The sequence below is a fragment of the Macaca fascicularis genome, chromosome 11 (genome assembly GCF_037993035.2).
Source record: "Macaca fascicularis isolate 582-1 chromosome 11, T2T-MFA8v1.1".
Classification (NCBI taxonomy): Eukaryota; Metazoa; Chordata; class Mammalia; order Primates; family Cercopithecidae; genus Macaca; species Macaca fascicularis.
In genome coordinates, this window is record NC_088385.1 from 87231061 (window position 1) to 87253207 (window position 22147).

At 33.4% G+C, this 22147-nt stretch overlaps 1 protein-coding gene across 2 annotated transcripts in view; it reads left to right on the top strand.

Moving 5' to 3' along the window:
* Positions 1–22147, top strand: part of PTPRQ (protein tyrosine phosphatase receptor type Q) — a 266655-nt gene that overhangs the window by 41228 nt on the left and 203280 nt on the right. For both annotated transcript variants that reach the window (XM_015431259.4, XM_015431261.4), the window contains exons 17-22: positions 2484–2649; positions 11287–11447; positions 12265–12373; positions 13026–13252; positions 19214–19283; positions 21198–21397. In XM_015431259.4, the coding sequence (XP_015286745.3) occupies positions 2484–2649; positions 11287–11447; positions 12265–12373; positions 13026–13252; positions 19214–19283; positions 21198–21397 (933 nt within the window). The remainder of the gene's footprint in view (positions 1–2483; positions 2650–11286; positions 11448–12264; positions 12374–13025; positions 13253–19213; positions 19284–21197; positions 21398–22147) is intronic.

Below are 22147 nucleotides of genomic sequence, written 5' to 3' on the forward strand. Positions count from 1 at the left end.
GATAGGGGCATCCTGAATAATAAATCACTCATGAAAAATTCCATCCTTTCCAGAATGATTCAATTCATTCCTATATTCACTATAGGTATTCTGTAATGAAAAGCCTAAGCATTTTTAATATTAATTGTAAAAGATTTATGTTTCTTAACCTTTTCTGTTTGTTCTAATTCTTATATCTTAAGGCAAATGTCAAATGGAATGATCTTCTGTGGGGTTAACTGAGGCCATAAATTCATTTGTTGTCAGTTAAATATATAACCATACAATTACTTTTTACTCTATTTGGGCACATTTTTTTCAGAGATATAAATTATGTATGTTACTATGTGAAACTGATTTGAAGGTAACATATTAATCTTTAAGGTTCAGAATATTATTATTGAACACATTATATCACTAATGGTTATCTGATTCTTTCTTGGTCAATTAGATTATTTGTTAAATTTTAATGAATTAGGTAACAGTATCCTGGTTGCTTAGCAAAGTGCACTTGGATAATTGGGATCATTTCTCTAATCATTTAAAATTAATCATCACATGCCTCCAAACTATGCTTTAAAAGTGGAAATAAAGCACAAATTGAATTTCTATTAGGCATGTGTATTCTACATAATTTTTAGAGGGGATAATCATCTATTTTTTGAATTACATTTAAAAAAATTAGTCAAATACTTTTATCATTAGATCACTACAGTTTCTTTTTCTTCTACCCTTTGGTAATGTCTTAATGTGACTGTGCCTGAACTTAGCACTTTATTAAGATTATATTCTACTATAATTGCATGACATTTTCTCCTACCATCCTTTTTCATACCAGAAGTTCTCAGCATTCTACTCACTACATATGTTAGACAAGTAAGGTAATTATCAGTGACACCTTATGAATCAATAAGCAATGGTATGCTTCTAGACCTCAGGATTATCTTCTTCATTAATGAAGCACTTTTCCCACAAGACAGTGATAACTATGTCTGCTTAGGAAATTTGTTTGACTTCTACCACATAATAGCTGTTTTTCAAAGCATAATAAAGTTTAAATAACTTATAAAATTGACATATCTTTCTTTGCATTCTACAAACATGAAGTATGGAATAAAGAAGAATAAAAATTGTTATAAGTAGCTTTTAATGAATTAAAAAAACTCCAGGTTATTGGAATTATCAGATTACACCACTGAAAATTTCTAAAGGCAATGCTCACTCTCAGAGTTTTAATGAATAATATGTAGACTTGGCCTAGGTTATGATGAAAGATGGACCAGAATGTAGTGTAAATTTATCATTTATTCACTAATCTATACAACAAGAACTTGAAGTGCCTTTTCTATTTCAGGTGTCTATTATTGTAGTTCTCTCTCTTGTTGTTTTTTACTACTCCCCTGACTATACTGACTGGCTTTCACTGACATCTGTTTGACAGTTCTTCAAACACTGGCTGTCTCCTGAGGCACATATGTGAGTTTTCTGGAGAACCTTGGGGGTTATTTCTATTGCCTATTTCCTTGACTTGGCAGACGCAGCTCGGGTTCAACATTTGTAACTCCTATTAGCGCCTTCCTCTGGCATCACATCTCACTGGTTTTTGCTGCTAGGTCTTCTTGCACAGTGACCAGCCTTCTTGGGTTGGGTAATGGTAAGATGATCCAAGACTGATCACTCTCAGTGGTCATACTTGACCCATGGGAGACTCTGGCATTTTTGTTCAGGCAAAGGTGGGTGTACAAATTGCTCCACAGCAACATTTTCTTTGTTCTGCTTTCTCTTTCTATTTCCCCTTTGCTCTGCTCCGTAAGGAATAAGGGCAGAGCAGGAAGTCTGCTGCCTAAGTATCTGTCCAATTGAGAGATGTCAATCCCTCTAGCAGGCACTCTAGATGTATGGTAGTGATACACATGGGCCCCTCCTCATTTAGCTGGAGTCAGAATGTGTGCAGAAGCAACCTATTTACCATTCTGTGGGCAGCCACGGAAAAGCCATGATATTCTCTGCTAGGCCAGAAACTTGGGACTCCATTGATTTTTTTCTTTCTCTTCCTATAGTCTTCTGTTTACATGGAGTTGAGAGAGTAGGTAGTAGGTACTATCCATAATGATTAGCTATCTCTAAAATACATTTTTACATTTTTTTTTGTTTCAGGTGTGCAGAAGAGTAAGTCCTACTCATTATGTAATATATCTATTATATGCGTATACACTTAAAAATCAGTATATGTGTTTGTATGTGTGTATATACATGTGAACTTTAAAAACAGATGGAGTCTATTGGTCTTTTAGTGCATAAACTTCTAAGACAATCGACTATGCTTATTACTCTGTGAACTTCACTGAGTTATTCTGCCTCTACTAGCCTAAAATTATTCCTTAGTGAACACAGGAAGGATCACAACCTCTACCTTGTAGTAGTAATTATGGTAAATATGATTATTACAGAGTTAGTGCTTTTTAAACTTTGGAAAATACAAATTTACTTTTCTCTTTCTCTAGATATCCTACTGCATGCCATCCAGAAAGGAAAAGCTGATTAAGGTCATTGTTTATAGCGACAAAGCCAAAGTAAAAATAATGACTCTGGGCATGGACTACATGTTTCAGATGAAGACAGTTAAAGACAAAGATTACAGTGTATCTGTAATGAAAAAAGTGACTACAAGTAAGGAAGATCATAAATAGCATTTAGTTTTATAGTCCTGTAACACTTGAAAGTATTTTGGCTAAGCATGATTATAGTTGTTTTAAGACACAAAAGCTGATAAATAATGATGATCTTAATGTGATTAAGAGAACTCAAAAATATGTGAACTTATAAAAGTATTTGTATATCTAGATATACTGAGAGTGACACAGAGTTTTTAAAAATAATCTGAAGCCAAAAGTACGCATATATGTTTGTATGTACATATTGTTATATATGTTACATACATGGAACATCTATGTATACACATGTATATATATTATGCCCTAATAATATAAACACAATTCATTTTCTACTGACCTGAGGGTTGATAAACAGAGTACTTCTGTTTTCTCTTTCCTGAAGTTTGTAGATTTATTGTAAATTGGTTTTGTAATGTTTCTGGGTGAGGTGGAATAATAATATTAGTTATCAACAGTTCTCGTGAAAATTTGTGAGGTTGCCTCTCAGTGGAGACTAAATGATAATGCAAGGAGCAACATTAGTTCCATTGATGAACAGATTAAAAATGCAGCAATATAGGAATGCTAAAAACTTTGATGTAAACAAAAAGAGCCACATGTGGAAAAGCCCTTACTCCTAGCCCTCACACCCTCTATAACTTATTCTCTTTCATCTTCTTTGGCATCTAGCTATCTGCTTGGTGGTAGCTAACAAAATTCTGATTATGTTATATAAGGATATTTATGGCTATAAGAGACACAAAGCTAAAGGAATGTCTTTATTACGAGTGATTTATGATTGACTAAGGAAAGATATTTGGGAACTAGAGAGAATATTGTTGTGTCACTTAAATTAAAACCCATATGTAATATCTTATTTTTCTGTTTGCAGAGATAAACATATAGAACATTATACATGAAAAAAAGAGAAAAGAAAAAGAAAAAAAAGAACATTATACATGAGTAAATTAAAGGACTGTTACATAGATATTTAAATTATAATATTCATAATTGCTCTATTTTTACTAATATATGTGTAATTTCTATTTACATATAATTTACCTTTTCATTAGAACCATCTAGGATTTGTGGCTTAACCTTGAAAGCTGTGAATACTTCAAATTTAATGTGGAATACAACAAAGACCAATTTCACTCATTGTAAGATTTATATATCAAATAGAACGTTTGCAAAAGACTATCTTATTTGGGAAATGGTGACTGAGCACACAGTTACAGGTGTGACTCATGGTGTAATATATAACATAATGGTAGACAGAATAAGAGGCAACCTTGGAGGATCTGGCATGTTTACCAGGGTTGTTGCAGGTATGCAAATTATCTTTGATATTTAAGAAATTCACATTTCTGTTATATATTGTATTGTTCAAGGTAAAATTTCAGTGGAGTTTTTTGAAATTTGAAAACTTACAGTCTATAGACTATTTCAGAGGATAAAAGTACACATTTCAGTGGGCTGTTCTGCAGATTTTTTTTTTTTTTTTTATAAGACGGAGTTTTGCTCTTGTTGCCCAGGCTGGAGTGCAATGACGTGATCTCGGCTCACTGCAACCTCTGCCTCCTGGATTCAAGAAATTCTTCTGCCTCAGGCTCCTGAGTAGCTAGATTATAGGCACACACTACCTCGCCTGGCTAATTTTTGTATTTTTAGTAGAGACGGGGTTTCACCATGTTGGTCGGGCTGGTCTCAAATTCCTGACCTCAGGTGATCCACCCACCTCGGCCTCTCAAAGTGCTGGGATTACAGGCATGAACCACTGCACCTGGCCTGTTCTGCAGATTTTTGAGATGACATGTGAAATATAAATTGAATAAAACATTATTTGACACATAGTGATCAATAAATGAGGTTAATATTATATTCAGTTTCACACTGAATTAGAGATCTAGCTAGTGGAATTATGTGGTGTATTTGGGGATCATCTATTCTCCTAAAAATGTGTTCTTTGTCTTTGACATCCTAATATGTGTTATACACATGAAAAAGCATAGTCTTATGACAGCCACAGGATAGTAAAGAATACAAGCATGGAAACACATGTAGGATAAGTCAATGCAACAGGTGAAGCAATGGAAGTATGTCCAAACTTATTGTAGTTACACAGAAGAGGGAAAGATTAGCTCTATGGCCTCGATGGAGAAAGCTCTTTGGGGCTGGTAATGTCTGTAAAAGGATTAGGAATTTGCTAATCAGACTAGAGAGGATATAGAGTGTGTGAAAAGGAGGACTCCCAGAGTTAAGGAACAGCCCATGCAAAATTATGGAGGTGTAAATGAATATGATGTATTTTTGGGACTATAAGCAATTCAATATTGAAAGACTTTGTTTTTTAATATGTAAAGAGAATAAAATCCTATCCTGAGTAATTTAGAGAGTAATTTTTAAATCCAAAGGAAGCTATGAAGCCTATGAATATTTTAAATTTTTCAAAAAAGTACAAGATTGCAAGAGTAACACATGAGAATTACTCTTAAGTGATCTTGAAGGCTATGGATTGGGCAAATGACCCAGAGGTCGCAGACATATGGTGATAATTCAGGGTATGGGTATTTATTATTTGGCTGTCAACATTTTCTTAGTTTCTTATTTTTGCTGTAGCAAATTATAACAACTCAAATGTATTATCTCATAGTTCTATAGGTCATAAGTCCAACATACTTCTCTCTGGTTGAATCAAGGTACTAGTAGGGCCGTGTTCCTTTTTGTAGATTCCAGGAGAGAATAATTTCCTTGCTCATTCAAGTAGTTTGCAGAATTCAATTCCCTGTGGTTGTAGAACTGAGGTAATTATTTCCATGGTGGCTGTCAGCTGACAGTTGTTTCCAGATTTTAGATGCTGCCTCATTCTTTGACTTGTGATCCTCTTCCAACATCCAACAAAGGAGGGTCCACTGCCACTCGGGCTTCAAATCTCCCCTTTCCCCCCATCATATGTGACTCTTCTGCCTTCCTCTTTTACTTTTATGGGCTGGTATGATTAGATTGGGCCTATCTGGATAATCCAGGTTGATCTCTGTTTATGGTTTATAATCTTAGTTCCATCTGCAAGGTGCCTTTTGCCATGTAACACAACATATTCACCATTCCAGGGTTTAGCATTTGGGCATCTTTTGTGGGGGTTGGCCTTATGCTGCTTAACACATACACTATTATCCTCCCAAATGTGATATATATGTGATAATGCAAAACAAGGAATGAGTTTAGAATTCATGTACCAGCTTTACTCCAGGATTTGGCACTTGTTAGCTAAGTACTACTGGGCAAGTTACCTGATGTCTTTGGGTATCAAGTTTCTGAGAAATTTAAATTAGATGACCTCTGAGATTCTTTTTGACTTTTAAAAGAGTCAAACACTTTGCACATTTTTGTTCTATTTATACAGATAATCTATGACTTACAATGCTTTAACTTACTATTTTTCTACTTTACAATGATGCAGAAGCAATATGCATTCAGTACACTCCTCGACTTACATAAGGGTTACATCCAATAAACCCATCACAAGTGGAAAATATCGCATCAATTGTGATGGGTTTATCAGGATATAACCACACTGTAAGTTGAGGAGTATCTGTCTATATTAATAGATACTATATACCTTATCTATTTCTAAAAACCAAATATGTTAAATCATGTGTCAAATGTCTTCTTCTATAGAGTATTATGATAGGTAAAGTATACAATCAAATACACTAAAATGGGACCCATTCTAGAAGTTTTAGTCTGTGGCAGCATTTCTCAGCCTTACCACTATTGACATTTTGGACTGAGTGATTCTCCTATGTGAGGATATGTCTTGTTAATTAGAGAATGTTTAGCAGCATCCCTGGCCTCTACTCACTAGATGCTAGTAGGATCCTTCCAATTGAGCCAACCAAAATTTTTGTTAGAAAATTGCTACAAGTCCCCTATGTGGCAAATCACAACTAGTGGTAAACGCAGATATGTTTGGTTAGATACAAAGATCAAATAGATCATTGAGCAAAGATTGAAGGAAAAAATATGAAAAATTATTTTGTTTATACACAGGTAAAGGAAAGAGTACAGTTAGTGTGAGTGACAGAATTTGCTCACTTAGAGAAAATTTTGTCAGAGGAAAAAGTAACCAAGGTCGTATCAATATCAGGAAAGTTTCATAAAAGATACAGAATTTTGTTTTCATTTTACTTAAAGAAAAGAGCACTTTATAAAATAGTAGGAACTTGATGTTCTGGTTGCATAGTGCGGTTTAGGTGATGGTTTTGAGATATTGCAGGTAAGTAATTGAAGTCCCTGTTAAAACAGTACGGTGACTTAAGAGATGAGTATAATAAGAGGAAATGGGAAAAGATGGTAATCTGGGTTGCCTGGTGGTGGTCTCCAGAGCAGAAGGACATTTTGCTGTCCTAATTTTTATAAATAGAAGAGTGATAATGATGGAGCAATGCTTGGGGATCCATTTTGAGCAAAGCACTGAGTGGATATGAGGAGGGGGCTAAGCTAAGAAATGAAGAACAGGTAACATGATGGTTTAACTAAGAGATGACCAGGGCTTTTAGAGAAAAATAGTAGAAATAGCAATAGACTATTAATCATAGCTTACATTTGTACTTAGTTCTTATTATCTTCTAAGCACTTCACATGTATTAACTTATTTTATTCTCACAACAAGGTGTGAGGTGTTATTATCCCCATATAGATGAGGCCGGTGAGGTATGGAGATGTTAAGTATTTTGCCTAAAGTCTTGTTTACAAGGCAGAGTCAGGATTTGAACCCAGCAATCCAACTCTAGGGCCTGTGCCCAGTGTCTGTATTAAAAATTGATTTTTACACCCTGGTGGCATCCGATATAATGCTGACTTTTTAGAGGATGTTTATTTTATTTATAATTTACTCCTAGCCTATTTCTTAAATATGAGGAAGCTACAGGCACTTGATAAGTATACATTGCCCTGGCATGGGACATATTTAGATTGAATCCCTTAAGCCAAAATTAGAAGTCCTTCAAATAATAATCTTAGGCTTGAAAGAAAAATTGTAGATCATCCAATTTTGCAGTTGAATCTATTCTAAAATATTAATTAATTCATTTAGGATTTTAAAACCTGCTGTTATTTATAAGCCACTTTGTGAAAGTTAGAGGATCACACAGTTTTCATAGTGATTGAAAACTTGAGACTTTGTCTCTGGGTCTAAATCTTGGCTCTACCATTTACCTATTAGCTATGAGACTTGGTGGAATACTTAAATTCTTTGTTCCTCACTTTTTAAATGTCAATAGTAGTATTCATGGTGTTGTTGCAAGTGTTACATAAAACAATATATGAAAGTGCTTAGCACAGTGCAAAGTGTGTCATAAGCTTAAGTAGGAGTTAGTTCTTTTTATTTTGTAAATCTACTGTTTGTATATCTCATTATTTGTAATAGCATACATTATGTCCAACCTATAATGTAATCACAGAAAAATTAAAAAGTGAATTTCAAAACTTATCAGATACAGTGTTAGTGCAGAGAAAATATAAAGTTAACAATGATGATGCAACTTTTAAAGTCTTAGTATTTTATTTTAAAATATCTGCCCGTTGTACTCTTTTGCTTTCTTGATACCATTTTGATAGGTCTGACTCTTTTTGAATGTTCTGAGATATGTAAGATTTTGTTTATATTGGACGTCTTCCCAACTCTGTTGAGCTGTTTCCTTTACAGACACAGACCATCGGATCTTATTTCTCAGCTTCTTAAAATAAAATTTAGGTAAATTCACTGCAATGCCAAGGGAAAAGTTAAGAGATGCTATAGTTAGAGCTGTACTGTCCAATATATGGTGTTTGGCAGCATGTGGCTATTTAACCTTGGAATATGGCCAGTCCAAATTCAGAGGTATCGTAAGTTTAAAATGTATATGAAATTTCAAAGAGTTAGTATGAAAAAAATAATGTAACCACCTCAATAATTTTATTATAATTATATGTGAAATAATGCTTTTGATATATTGGGTTAAATAAAATATATTATTAAAATTAATCTTACATGTTTCTGTTTACTATTTAAATGTGGCTACTAGAAAATTCAAAATTGCATGTGTGGCTCACTTGGTAGTTTTATTGGACAGTGGTGGTTTAGAGACTCACAAGATATATTAGCATATCTGAGGCTTTAAAATATCCTACAATAAAGAAAGCTGCTTAACTTAAAAAGAACTTATTTGACAAAGTGGTTTGATTACAGAACATCTCTTAAGCTCTAATGATACAGGCTTCTGAGGATTCATTTTTAGGAAATTAAAGTCTGGAAGAAACATGTAATTAAACCTAGAATTCCTTTTGCCAGCCCTAATTAAGTTGAATATGAAATGATTTTTTTTCCTCTTAAAACTCCAAACATTTCCACTTCACAATGTTATTTTTATTGGTTAGTAAAAATTAGGTTGAGAATAGTATTTTTGTTTTTTAGTTTCTTATCTTTTGAGAGATTAAATTCCATGGAGAATAAATTATATCTTTGTTATGGAGTCTATTTTCAATTAATTGAATCTTCTAGCTCTTAACCAGAAAGCGGCACTCTTCCATAATGATTTAAGCATTGCTGTAGATCTTCCACCTTTTTCTGAGGACAAGCTTCCCTCCTCTCAGCCTAGAGTACCATGATTTCCTACTAATTAGCTTCCTGCTGCCATTTTTACCTTGCTCTAATTTATAGCCCATATTTCAAAATTATATTTTTAAACAAAAAACAAGCCCCATGGCTTTCCTGCTTAAAATTCTTTGGTGGCTTCCCACTGAATTTAGTTTAAAAACCCTAAAATCTCTAGTATGACCTACATGATCATCAGTCTGTTCCCCTTTCTTATTTGATCCCAGAATCTCTGGCTTTCCTCAGTTACTCCTATTCTTTTTCATTTCCAGGGCTTCCATACACTTTGCTATTTGGAAAGGCCTTTACCAAACTCTTGTGAAGATTCCAGGCCTTCCCTCTTGATCAGATTGGCAATTGTCCAGACCAATATATTCTTCCTTCTCTTGGTGAGACACCGTTCATTCGTAGGCAAGGGTTGTTCAGTCCAGGAAACCACATCCTGTTTCACCGCCATCCCAGTAACTAGTGCTTCACTTCTCACATCTTCCTTTTTCTTCCAAAGTCTTATTCCATGTCTTCATTAGTTTCTTGTCTAATACTTCATAGATACTAGTTACTGTCTGGGGTCCCTGAAACAATAGTATTAAACCCTCACGCAAATCAGTAAATGTGAGTAGCAGTTGGTTAGATAGATCAATCATGGTAGATTTTTGTCTATTTTAATGTAGCAGATAGGAAAATCAAGCTTTTTTTCTCTCAAGCTTGAGAATACAGAAGGCATAGGTCTGATTTACCTTGGAAAAAATGTCAGCAGCTAAAAAGAAATTCTACCCAACACAGGCTGGGTATTTCTCTGAATTTTTGCCTTGGGTTTACAGTATTCTTAGAGTTACCAGAAGAATAGTGGACAATTAGCGGTTGATGCCAAGAGAATGTTTGGAACTCTGAGAATGTTGGGGTGGACATTAATCAATTGATATAAGCTTTGGGTATGCAGGACAGCGTTATGTTATAATCATTAGAAGAACTTTCAAAAGAGATAAAGAAAAACTATTTCAGAAACATTCTTCCCTAAAACACCAAGAAAACGACCTATTATGTTAATATTTCTGTTATATGCAATGTGCCCTGTTAGTTTTGTTAGAAAATGTATATTTCATTATATCCATTTTCAAATCGTTTCTGGTAGTGGGGTTTTAAAATGATAAATGAGGTTCAAAATTAATTCCAGCCTCCTTTCGTTTAGAAACAGTGTTAGCTTGAGTCTGCATCAGACATGTTTTACATGCCTGGCTTCATAATCTTTCTTCCTCCCCCTATATTGTTTGTCTGGAATCTGCACTAAAGATAAGGCAGAGTGCATACCTGACTCATGGCAACCAATCAGAAGAACTTTATTGGAAAACTCCCTTCAAGGAGGTACAGGCAGCATAAACAAAAGTTTTGAAAAAGTCGAAGCAAAGGTAGAAAAATATGGTTGAAATGGCTAAAACAATTGGTACTTGTTTTAAAACTATATTTCATTTCTGATATGAAACCTTATCTTTTCTTTTAAAGAAACACCTAACAAAATATTTATCAGATCAGCACCGTAGAAAAGGGAAAAAGACATTAAAAATTTAAAAAAAGATAAAATAACAAATATTTATCAGAAATGCTCACCCTTTAAAAAATCTGGAAAATTTTGGTTATATATTTTTCCAATTATTTTCTGTTTGGTAAATTTCCAAGTAATTGGATAAACAGTTTATATTTACTTTGTTTTAAAATGATTCAAATTTTCAATTAGAGCATAGGCTTTCAAAAACAATCTGGTCAACCAGCAGATTTTAGTAAATAAGAAAGATTTTAGAAACAAAATTAATTGTTATATTATTTATGATAGTTATACCTAAAACCTAGGTGTTGTTAAATATTTACATGTCTAACACCCAAATATAGTTAGAGATCATTTATTGTACTCAGTGATTTCTAACAACATGATTATTTTGGAACTTGAACCTATACTATTGCTTTTCATTTTTTTGAAACTTTGGGAGAATAATTTTATTTTAAACCTCTATTTTTCAATATCAGAACCAGAACAACCTGAGAAACTTAGAGCCTTCAATATTTCCACACATTCCTTATCTCTGCACTGGAGCCTACCCTCTGGTCATGTGGAAAGGTATCAAGTGGATCTTGTTCCTGACAATGGCTTTGTTACTATCAGAGATCTTGGAGGTGGAGAATATCAGGTATAGTTTTCATTATTGTACTTGCCGAGTCTACTTGTATTTATATTTTGCTCCTAATAGGAAAGTTCTTTATTTTATGAAACCTATCTACCACAAAAACTTACTGCTGGTTGGGTTTTTGAAAGCATAAGTTGAAGACAAAAACGTTGATGTCAAACTGATGAGTGTAAGTTTCAGCATCGGTGGACTGTTACCTTAGCAACATCTATGCTGCTTTTTTTTCTTTTTTAAGTTCACCCTGAACCTACAGCCAGTCATCCAAGGGTTCATGAATAGTTTAACAAAGAAAGGCAGAGCTATTGAGTAATACAGGCTCATTAATTGTGTACTTGCCAGAAGGATCTGTCTTTAAATCATTAATGCAGGCAACATTTCTCTCTAGAGCCATCAATGTGATTCTACTGCCTGAAAAATGTAATAAAGATGGATTTTCTTATCATTTTTATTTTACTTTTTATTGGGACTTCAGAGACACAGGTATTTTGTATACACTCTTTAAAAACAAGGGCTAAGCCATTGGCTGTAGATTTCTCAAGACTTGAATAGTTGTTCCTTGTGACAGTGAACTAGGATAGATAGAAATGCTGACTTAGGCTGTGATAACACAGTATGTTTTATAAGTTTTTATTTTAAAGTTATTTGGTAAAAAGTTATATAACAAATCTGTATTTTACAATAGTATGGAACTTATTGTGATGTTATAAACAGTGCAGAGTTATATAGGGAAGTGTTAATTTTTGTTACAGTGATATATTTATTTTAGCTTTCTTGCTTTCCAGAAAGAATTTTAATGCAACATTTGTTTGTGGTGTTCTAGGTTGATGTTTCCAATGTTGTTCCTGGTACTAGGTACGATATAACCATCTCTTCAGTTTTTACAACATACAGCTCACCTGTTAGTAGAACAGTGACAACAAATGTAACAAGTGAGTATATGTTTTAAATTACTTTATAAGTAAAGTATGTGGAGTCAGTATAATTCTACTGGATGGAAATACTTATATTGGCAACATGTACATTAAATTCATGAAAACAGTGTAGAATAATTAAGGCAAAATGGAAACTTAAGAAAGTGATCTGCTTAGAACCTGCATTCTGCTGTTTCTTCAGCTTCCTTTACTTTCAAAGTGCAAAGATAATTACTCTATACTTGTTTTTGAAATAGATCAGAGAGACTGTTAATGCTAACATTTAAATAATACAGAACCATGAAAATAAACTGGTTACATTTGCTCAGGAAGGATTATTCCGTTTGTAAGACTGTTTCGTGTTTTCTTAGTTTTTCTGTGTAAGCCTTGCATTAAGTGAATTTCTTTTAAAAATGATTTGGCATCAAAAGTATATTTGGCATGTAGTATTTAGTAGCATTCCATTTTTCACATTCTTATAAAATAATGTGTTTGGTATTCCCCATAGTATTTTTTTTTTTTTTAAATAGTAACAGAGCTGTCGGGAGTATAAACTCATATTGCTCTTTGGAAATTTCAAATTTTACATTTGTAAATACTGTTATTATGTGTTTTTGTGAAAATGCAACAATTATTTGACCTTTTAACAAAGTGGGTTTTTAAAAAATAGAACCAGGGCCTCCAGTCTTCCTAGCCGGGGAAAGAGTTGGATCTGCTGGGATTCTTCTGTCTTGGAATACACCACCTAACCCAAATGGAAGGATTATATCTTACATTGTCAAATATAAGGAAGTTTGTCCATGGATGCAAACAGTATATACACAAGTCAGAGCAAAGCCAGACAGTCTGGAAGTTCTTCTTACTAATCTTAATCCTGGAACAACATATGAAATTAAGGTAATTATTTTGCATATGACTACTTAGTGTTCAAACATTTCTTTCATTTTAAAAGTGTAGGAGGTTTTTCCCACCTTGTCAAGCCTTTACAGCTGAATACAGTCCATGACTGACAAACAATGTTCAGAATCATGGCGTCACATCCACCTGGGATTTTAACACTTGGTAAAATGTTATCGTCTTTTCATTTCAATTTTTATGCATATTTGTATATTACCTATTTCATTTTTTCTATGAATATTTTTGCATATATTTATAGACGTGTATGAATATAATACAATACTCTAGAAAATAAAAATTATGTAAAGTTAAAGAAGGAAAAGTTAAATGCAAACAAGAGGCCAGGGTAGTTTGAATGCAGGTATGTAAACCACAGGATGTTACACAGTTATTAAAAATTGACTTACAAGTTTTATTCTCCAATTTTCTAGAAACCAAAGTAAAAAGGGCAATAAATCTGTTATACAATTTACGTATGAAAATTGTATAATAGTTGCATAGGGGAGCTCAATTTTTTTTTCTTTTTTTTTTTGTTGTTGTTTTTTTTGTTTGTTTTTGGTGCTTTAGATTGGAGAGAAAGTCTTCATTGAAGGATTAATAGCTGCAGGACTGGATTTTGTAAACTTCTTTCCATAACAGCTAAGGGTAAAATAATAAAACCAAACTTAGTAAAAATAATTTTGCCAGGTTTTGAGATATTGTGGTCTAAGAACATGGCCTTGATCTATATATAAAATTTAGACTCCAAAGAAATGTCTTTTTTTAAAAATTATTTTTGATTCAGGGCGTATGTGCGCAGGTTTGTTACATGGGTATATTGTATAATGGTGGGGTTTGGGCTTCTAGTATACCTGTCACTCAAATAGTAAACATTGTACCCAACAGGTAATTTTTCAATCCTCACCCTCTCCCACCCTCTCCATTTTTGAAATCCTGTGTTTACTATTTCCATTGTTATGACCATGTGTACTCATAGCTCCCACTTGTAAGTGAGAATATGTGGTATTTGACTTTCTATTTTTGAGTTATTTCACTTAGGATATGTTCTCCAGCTCCATCCATGTTGCTGCAAAGGACATGATTTTATTTTTTTATGCCTGCATAGTATTTCATGGTGTATATATACCACTTTTTTTTTTTTTTTTTTTTTTTTACCCAATCAACCATTGATAGATACTTAGGTTGATTCCATGACCTTGCTATTGTAAATAATGCTATGATAAACATGGGTGATGGTGTCTTTGTGATACAATGATTTCTTTTCCTCTGGATAGATACATAGTAGTGAGATTGCTGGGTTGAATGCGGTAGATCCATTTTTAGGTCTTTGAGAAATCTCCATATTGCTTCTCATAGAGGTTACATTTCTAACAGTGTATTAGTGTTCCCTTTTCTCTGCATCCAAACTGCCATCTGTTTTTTTGACTTTTTAATAATAGCTATTGTGACTGGTATAAGATGATGTCTCATTGTGGTTTTAATTTACATTTCTTTGATAATTCCTAATGTTGAGCATTTTTTTATAGACTTATTGGCCACTTGTATGTCTTCTTTTGAGAAATATCTGTTTATGTTTTTTGTCCACTTCTTAATGGGGTTTTTCTCCTTGTTGTATTGTTTGCATTCCTTGTAGATTCTGGATATCTGTCCTTTGTTGGAGGCATAATTTGCAAATATTTTTTCCTGTTCTGTAGGTTGTCTGTTTACTCTGTTAATTATTTCCTTTGCTGTGCAGAAACTTTTTAGTTTAATTCAGTCCTATTTAAGTCCATTTTAGTTTTTATTGCAATCGCTTTTGATGTCTCCATCATAAATTATTTGCCTAGTCCAATATCCAGAAGAGTTTTACCTAGTTTTTATTACTAGGATTTTTATAGTTTCAGGTTTCATATTTAAGTCCTTAATCCAGAATGTGTTAATTTTTGTATATGGTGAGAGCTAAGGATCCAGTTTCATTCTTTTGGATATGGCCAGCTAGTTTCCCCAGCACCATTTATTGAACAGAATATCCTTTCCCCATTGTTTATTTTTGTCAACTTTGTCAAAAATCAGTTGGTTGTAGGTATGTGGCTTTATTTCTGGGTTTTATATTCTCTTGCACTAATGTGTATGTGTATTTTTGTGTCAGTACTGTGCTATTTTAGTTACTATAGCTTTGTAGTGTAATTTGGAGTCAAGTAATATGATGCCTCCAGATTTGTTCTTTTTGCTCAGGATTGCTTTCACTATTTGGGCTCTTGTTTGGTTTCATATGAACTTTAGGATTGCTGTTCTAATTCTGTGAAAAATGACGTTGCTAATTTCGTAAGAACTGTGTTGAATCTGTAGATTTCTTTGGGCGGTATGGTATGATGATTCTTCCAATCCATGAGCATGGTATGTTTTTCCATTTGTTTGTGTCACCTCTAATTTATTTCATGAATGTTTTGTAGTTCTCCTTGTAAAGATTTTTACCTCCTTTGTAAAATGTATTCCTAGATATTTTATTTTTTTGTGGCTATTGTAAATGGGATTGAATTCTTGATTTCATTCTCAGCCTGAATGTTATTGGTGTATAGAATTTCTACTTATTTTTGCACACTGAATTTGTATCCCAAAACTTTATTGAAGTCGTTCATCAAGTCTAGGATTATTATTTTGGAGTAGTCGTTAGAGTTTTCTAGATTTTACACACTGAATTTGTATCCCAAAACTTTATTGAAGTCGTTCATCAAGTCTAGGATTATTATTTTGGAGTAGTCGTTAGAGTTTTCTAGATATACAATTATGTCATCAGTGAACAAAGATAGTATGGCTTCCTGTTTTCCAATTTGGATGCCTTTTATTTCTTTCTCTTGCTTGATTGCTCTTGCTAGGCCTTCCAGTGGGAGTGTTCAATAGGAGAGGTGAGGGTAAACATCCTACTTTCCATCCATTTCTTAGGGGGAATGCTTTAAACTTTTCTCCATTCAATATCATGTTGACTGTGGGTTTGTCATATATGGCTCTTATTATTTTGATATATGTTCATTTGATGCCTACTTTGTTGAGGGTTTTTATCATGAAGGATATTGAATTTTATCAAATGCTTTTCCTGCATCTGTTGAGATAATCATATGGCTAACAGGGTTGGGAGAAAAATACTGAAGAAAAAATCTTTAAGTTTAATAAAAAGGTAGAATATTTTTACTTACAAGACTTATAAAGGCTAAATTTAAACTTATTTTATTTTCCAAAAAATCAGTAAACTAAAGCTTTTAAAAACAGATAACTTCGGCCGGGTGCAGTGCCTCATGCCTGTAATCCTAGCACTTTGGGAGGCCAAGGCAGGCGGATCACCTGAGGAGTTCAAGATCAGCCTGGCCAATATGGTGAAATCCCATCTCTACTCAAAATACGAAAAATTAGCCAGGTATGGTGGTGAGTGCCTATAATCCCAGCTACTCGGGAGGCTGAGGCAGGAGAATCACTTGAACCCGGGAGGTGGAGAGTTGCAGCGAGCTGAGATCGTGTCATTGAACTCCAGCCTGGACAACAAGAACAAAACGCCGCCAAACAAAACAAAACAAACAAACAGAAAAACAAACAGCTTTTGTTATCTTTGCACATTGTACTTTATAAAGTGTCTTTATAAAGTATCTTTTATACTTTATGAAATAGATAACTTTGGTTAATTATTTAAAAAAACTTTAGCTTAGTGACATTTTTCAAAAATAAATTAAGTTTAAATTAAATAATTTAGCCTTTACAACTGAAATACTTCATTTTTAAATAAAACTTATAGTTAGCTTTTCATTTTTCTTCCAACCTTGTTGTATTTACATGTCTGTTGTTGACATTTTGGATATTGGTTTGAACATTTCTAAAGAGCCACTTTTGCTAAGAATCATGAACTCAATGTAGTTACTTTCAACAAATATTTGTTGAACATTTACTATCTCTTTTGCATTTACAAAAAATGTTTAGTCCTTTACATAGTTGGGGTTTTTGTTTTGTTTTGTTTTGTTTGTTTGCTTGTTTGTTTTTGAGACGGAGTCTCACTCTGTCGCCCAGGCTGCAGTGCTGTGGTGCGATCTCGACTCACTGCAAGCTCCGCCTCCCGGGTTCACGCCATTCTCCTGCCTCAGTCTCCCGAGTGACTGGGACTACAGGCGCGCGCCACCACGCCCGACTAATTTTTTTGTATGTTTTTTAGTAGAGATGAGGTTTCACCGTGTTAGCCAGGATGGTCTGGATCTCCTGACCTCGTGATCCGCCCGCCTCTGTCTCCCAAAGTGCTGGGATTACAGGCATGAGCCACCGCGCCCGGCCGTCCTTTACATAGTTAATATGCGAAATTTAACATCGTCTTACTTGAATGCTACAGAAAGATGAGCTTATAAAAAGCAGTGCTAAATTAGGCCACAGGAAAATGCTTCCAGTTAAGGGATATGTATGACATTTCCAAGGGATAATAAAGAGTAAAGATATCTTCTGAATCTTTCCTAAATATAACATCAATATCTTCTTTGAGCTTTGAAAATAATTAAATATAGAGAAGGAAATATATAAAACCTGTGTAAATATGTGATTTTATACAAATGAGACGCTCTTCCTAGAGGATAAGAAATATTGGGAGAGATTTTGCCAGGAAGATTTTTCTTACTGGAAGTATGCCTATTTGCAAAATTAAAGAACACGATCAGAACTGGAAAGCAAATACTAATAGTATGATTCCCACAGTGAGAAAAGAAAAAAAAAAGTTCATACCTATGTAGAAGTCAAAATAAAAGATTTGTGATGACTATTTTATGAAGAAAACATAACTTAAAGAATAGGCAACCTTTTTCTAACTGACATCTGAGTATTATATAATATAGGTATTTTCTGTCAACATGCACACGTTCAGATTAATTAACATGTCAATATATGCTATTGAGGATAATTAAAAATTTTTAATGTGCTATAAGAAACTATTGCTCATAGGAAGGTGATTTAGTCAGCCTAGTTCTGCTTAGATCTATTTTTACTGAGTTTGAGTTTTTATTCCTTTGAATTCTCTTATTTAAGATCTATTGGGAAGCCCTTACTCTCCGTTTCATCTTACACTTTATACATCATTCTTGTGACCTTTACTCTGTTCAAATAAATGTTAGCCATTGTAGAATTCCAAAGGGTATTTGGTATGGTAAATTTGATGTCTTTAGTATAAGTAATGTTACGGAAAAAATCCTGTTAAGTATTTTACATGTGCTATTTCATTTAGTCCTCAGCACAATCCTACAACATAGATACATTGTTATTCCCATTTTAAAGACAAGAAAAATGTTACTTACAACGTTAGGTAAATTACTCAAAGCTACTATCTGGGAATTGATAGAACTACAGTTAAAACAAGGTTATGATTCCAGTCATGGCATTCGCAAAAGCTTGAGTCTTATTCTCATTAATGACATTTTTCTCTTTCTATTCTAATCTATTGGAAGAGATTATTCAAATCAATTTTTTTATCTTTAAAATTCTAGAATTCTTAGTTTAAATTATTAATTAAACCTACTTATTTTTAAAACAGTTTTTTTGAGTATTTATTTGCCTGATTAGATTGTGAACTCTAAATTAAGGTACCATGTACATGGCCTCTTGCATTTGTTACAGAAATAATTGTAGTGTCTTTTATGTAGTGGATATAGTAGAGAAATACTGAGCTTTCAAAATAAACCCAACAGCTGCTGGATTCTTGCTCTACCATTTATTCCTGTGTGACCTTGGGCAAGGTATTTGACCTCTCTCAGCCAGTTTTCTCATCTATAAAATTTTGACAATAATACTTTATATGTTGATTATATAGATATCTTCATCTTTACCTTCTTCCTTGAGAGTATTAAAAAAGCATCTTTGGCATTTATCTTATGGATAAGTCAATTTTTTTTTTTTTTTAAAATTTCAGATTCTGTTTTTTCAGGGAGTAAAATGTTTGAACACAATCCGTTTGGTCTGTTCTAGGTTGCTGCTGAAAACAGTGCTGGCATTGGAGTGTTTAGTGATCCATTTCTCTTCCAAACTGCAGAAAGTGGTAATTTTCCTGTCATTTATTTTAAATTGATTTAGTCATGAATTTGTCACTTAAGATAATAAAGAATATAAATAAAAGCTGACAGTAAAATACATACAATTCTCAGTAGCATGGCCACTCAGTTTTAGAGTTCTTTCAGAGAGCTAATTTATTCATTAAAATATGTATTATTCTTTCTGATTATACGAGTAGTAATTGTTATCTTACAAAACTTTGAAAAAACAAGAATAAAAAATGAAAATTATCCACAGACTTATCATATAAAAAACTCTTTTATCATTTTGATGCATTTCTGGCTTGTCTATTTCCCCCATTAAGATATATTATATGACTATACATTAATGAAAAGTTTGTGCTATGTATGGACGTTTATATTCTGACTTTTCTTTTTAACATTAAGTCATAAGCAGGTTATAAGACTTTTGGAAACATGGATTTTAATAGTTATTATATTATTCTGTAACATGCAGCCATTACCAAACCAATTTAAGATACCTCCATTATTTGGGAGGCTGAGGTGGGTAGATCACGAGGTCAGAAGATCAAGACCATCCTGGCTAACATGGTGAAACCCCGTCTCTACTAAAAATACAAAAATTAGCTGGGCGTGGTGGTGTGCACTTGTAGTCCCAGCTACTCGGGAGGCTGAGGCAGGAGAATGGCGTGAACCTGGGGGCGGAGCTTGCAGTGAGCCAACATCGTGCCACAGGGCCACTGCACTCCAGCCTGGGTGACACAGTAAGACTCTCCCCCCTCCCTCCCCGCCACACACAAAATAATTCCTCCATTCTTCCAGGGGCATAGAGGAAAAATCCTGATGTCACCTGTGGCTCTTTTCTCTCACAGTACACATATAATCTATCAGTAAATCTTACCAGCACAATCATCAAAGTGTATTCTGACTCTCACCCTCATTGCTAACATCCTGTCCAACATTATTCCCAATAATTGTTGCATTGTATTTTATTTTTATTGGAATGCAACTGTTCTAAAGTCCCTTAATTCCTACCTTATAAGTCTATATTCATATAGACCTCCTTCCAAAGATCTAACTTTCTTATGTAATTTATGTGGCTATTATTTATAAATTATATTCTAGCATTCTTTTGTACAATGTAAACCCAAACTTTAGTTATTTGGCATCTTAATACTAGGCATCTTTATTATCACTTTTTTTTAAATCTCAGACATTTTGTTTCATTTTGATTTCTTTCAAAAGTGACTTGTCGTGTTTGTTTTATATTCTGAAGGATCTTGGTTTTTTACTCTATCAGTTTTACATACTTTACCATGAGGTTAATGGAAATAATTTCTCCTAATTCTAGCTTCATATTGGCTTCATGCCAACTCAGATAGAACTCAGATTATTATTATTACTCTATATAATTAATAATTGATAGAAAAGCATAATGAAATTCTGAAGAAAGCTGATTTTGAAAATTTAAAATACAATAATCACAACCAATTGGAGGATATCCACTTGATATTAGGCACTAGACATTTATAAACATTCCAGAAATGTGCTTTTTGGTGAAAATGGTTGGATAATTGATTCAGTTTGCTACTTTTTTCATATCTAATGAAATTACATTATTCCAAAATAGTTAAAGAAGTAAGAAATTTATCCCAACTTATTTGTATGTTCATAACTATTGATTGAATTTTTTTCATATTTATTTGAAACATTTCATCAATGCATGTATTAGCCCAGTTATCCTAAGGTAAAGTTGATTTGCCCCAACTCCAGTTTTTTTATTTTAGGCAAAGTTCAGTTAAATATATTTATAAAAATCTTACACAAATAGATTTTATGCAATGTATTATATATTTAATTTCATGTACCATGAAATTATATAAATGTAATTCTAAGTTTTATAACAAGGTGTTTTCCTTCCCAATCTTTCTCTTCCCCAGCTCCAGGAAAAGTGGTGAATCTCACAGTTGAGGCCTACAACTCTTCAGCAGTTAACCTGATTTGGTATTTACCTCGGCAACCAAATGGCAAAATTACCAGCTTCAAGATTAGTGTCAAGCATGCCAGAAGTGGGATAGTAGTGAAAGATGTCTCAATCAGAGTAGAGGATATTTTGACTGGAAAATTGCCAGAATGCAATGTAAGTACCACAGAACACTTTCTATGTCTCGAAAAATCTTAGATAAGCTTATATTTTCACATTTCTAGCATCTAGATATTACATTTTTACCAAAGTTTTACTAGTTATTTGATTAGTTATGGTATCATGTTATACACAAAGTTTTATTAGTTATTTGATTACTTAGAATATCATGTTACACAATTGGCCTTATTCAGGCAGAATACAGGAATGGTTTGAGAACTCAAGAGTGAGAGATTAAAATCATTTAGGGAATTGTGAAAAGACTTCATGAAAGGAGTAACATTTGTGATACACCATGGAGCAAGGACAGATAGAGATTGTGTGATGGTGGCATTCCCAGTAGAGGATACTTTATAAAGCCCTGAGGTGGAAAAGTATGAGATATAAATGGAGAAAATATTTTACTTCCGTGTGACAGGAGGGAAGAGTACATGTAGGGTAATCGTCGAAGTTAAATTTGCAGAGGTAGATTGTCATTGTTGTGCATATCTTGGGTAAATAATTTGTTGTTACTCTGGTCATTGATGATAAACCTCATAATAGTAATGCTTTATTATAGAATAAGTATCGTAATTTTTAATTATAAGATAAGCATAATAATGCTTTTCCTAAAATCATTTTAGTAATCTTTGTGTTATTATTAATGAAAACACAGTCAAACAGTTATTTTTGTTGTAAATACTTTAAAAAGTCTAAAAATCTTCCTTTTCAAATTATGATATATTTCTAATACATGCACACACCTAA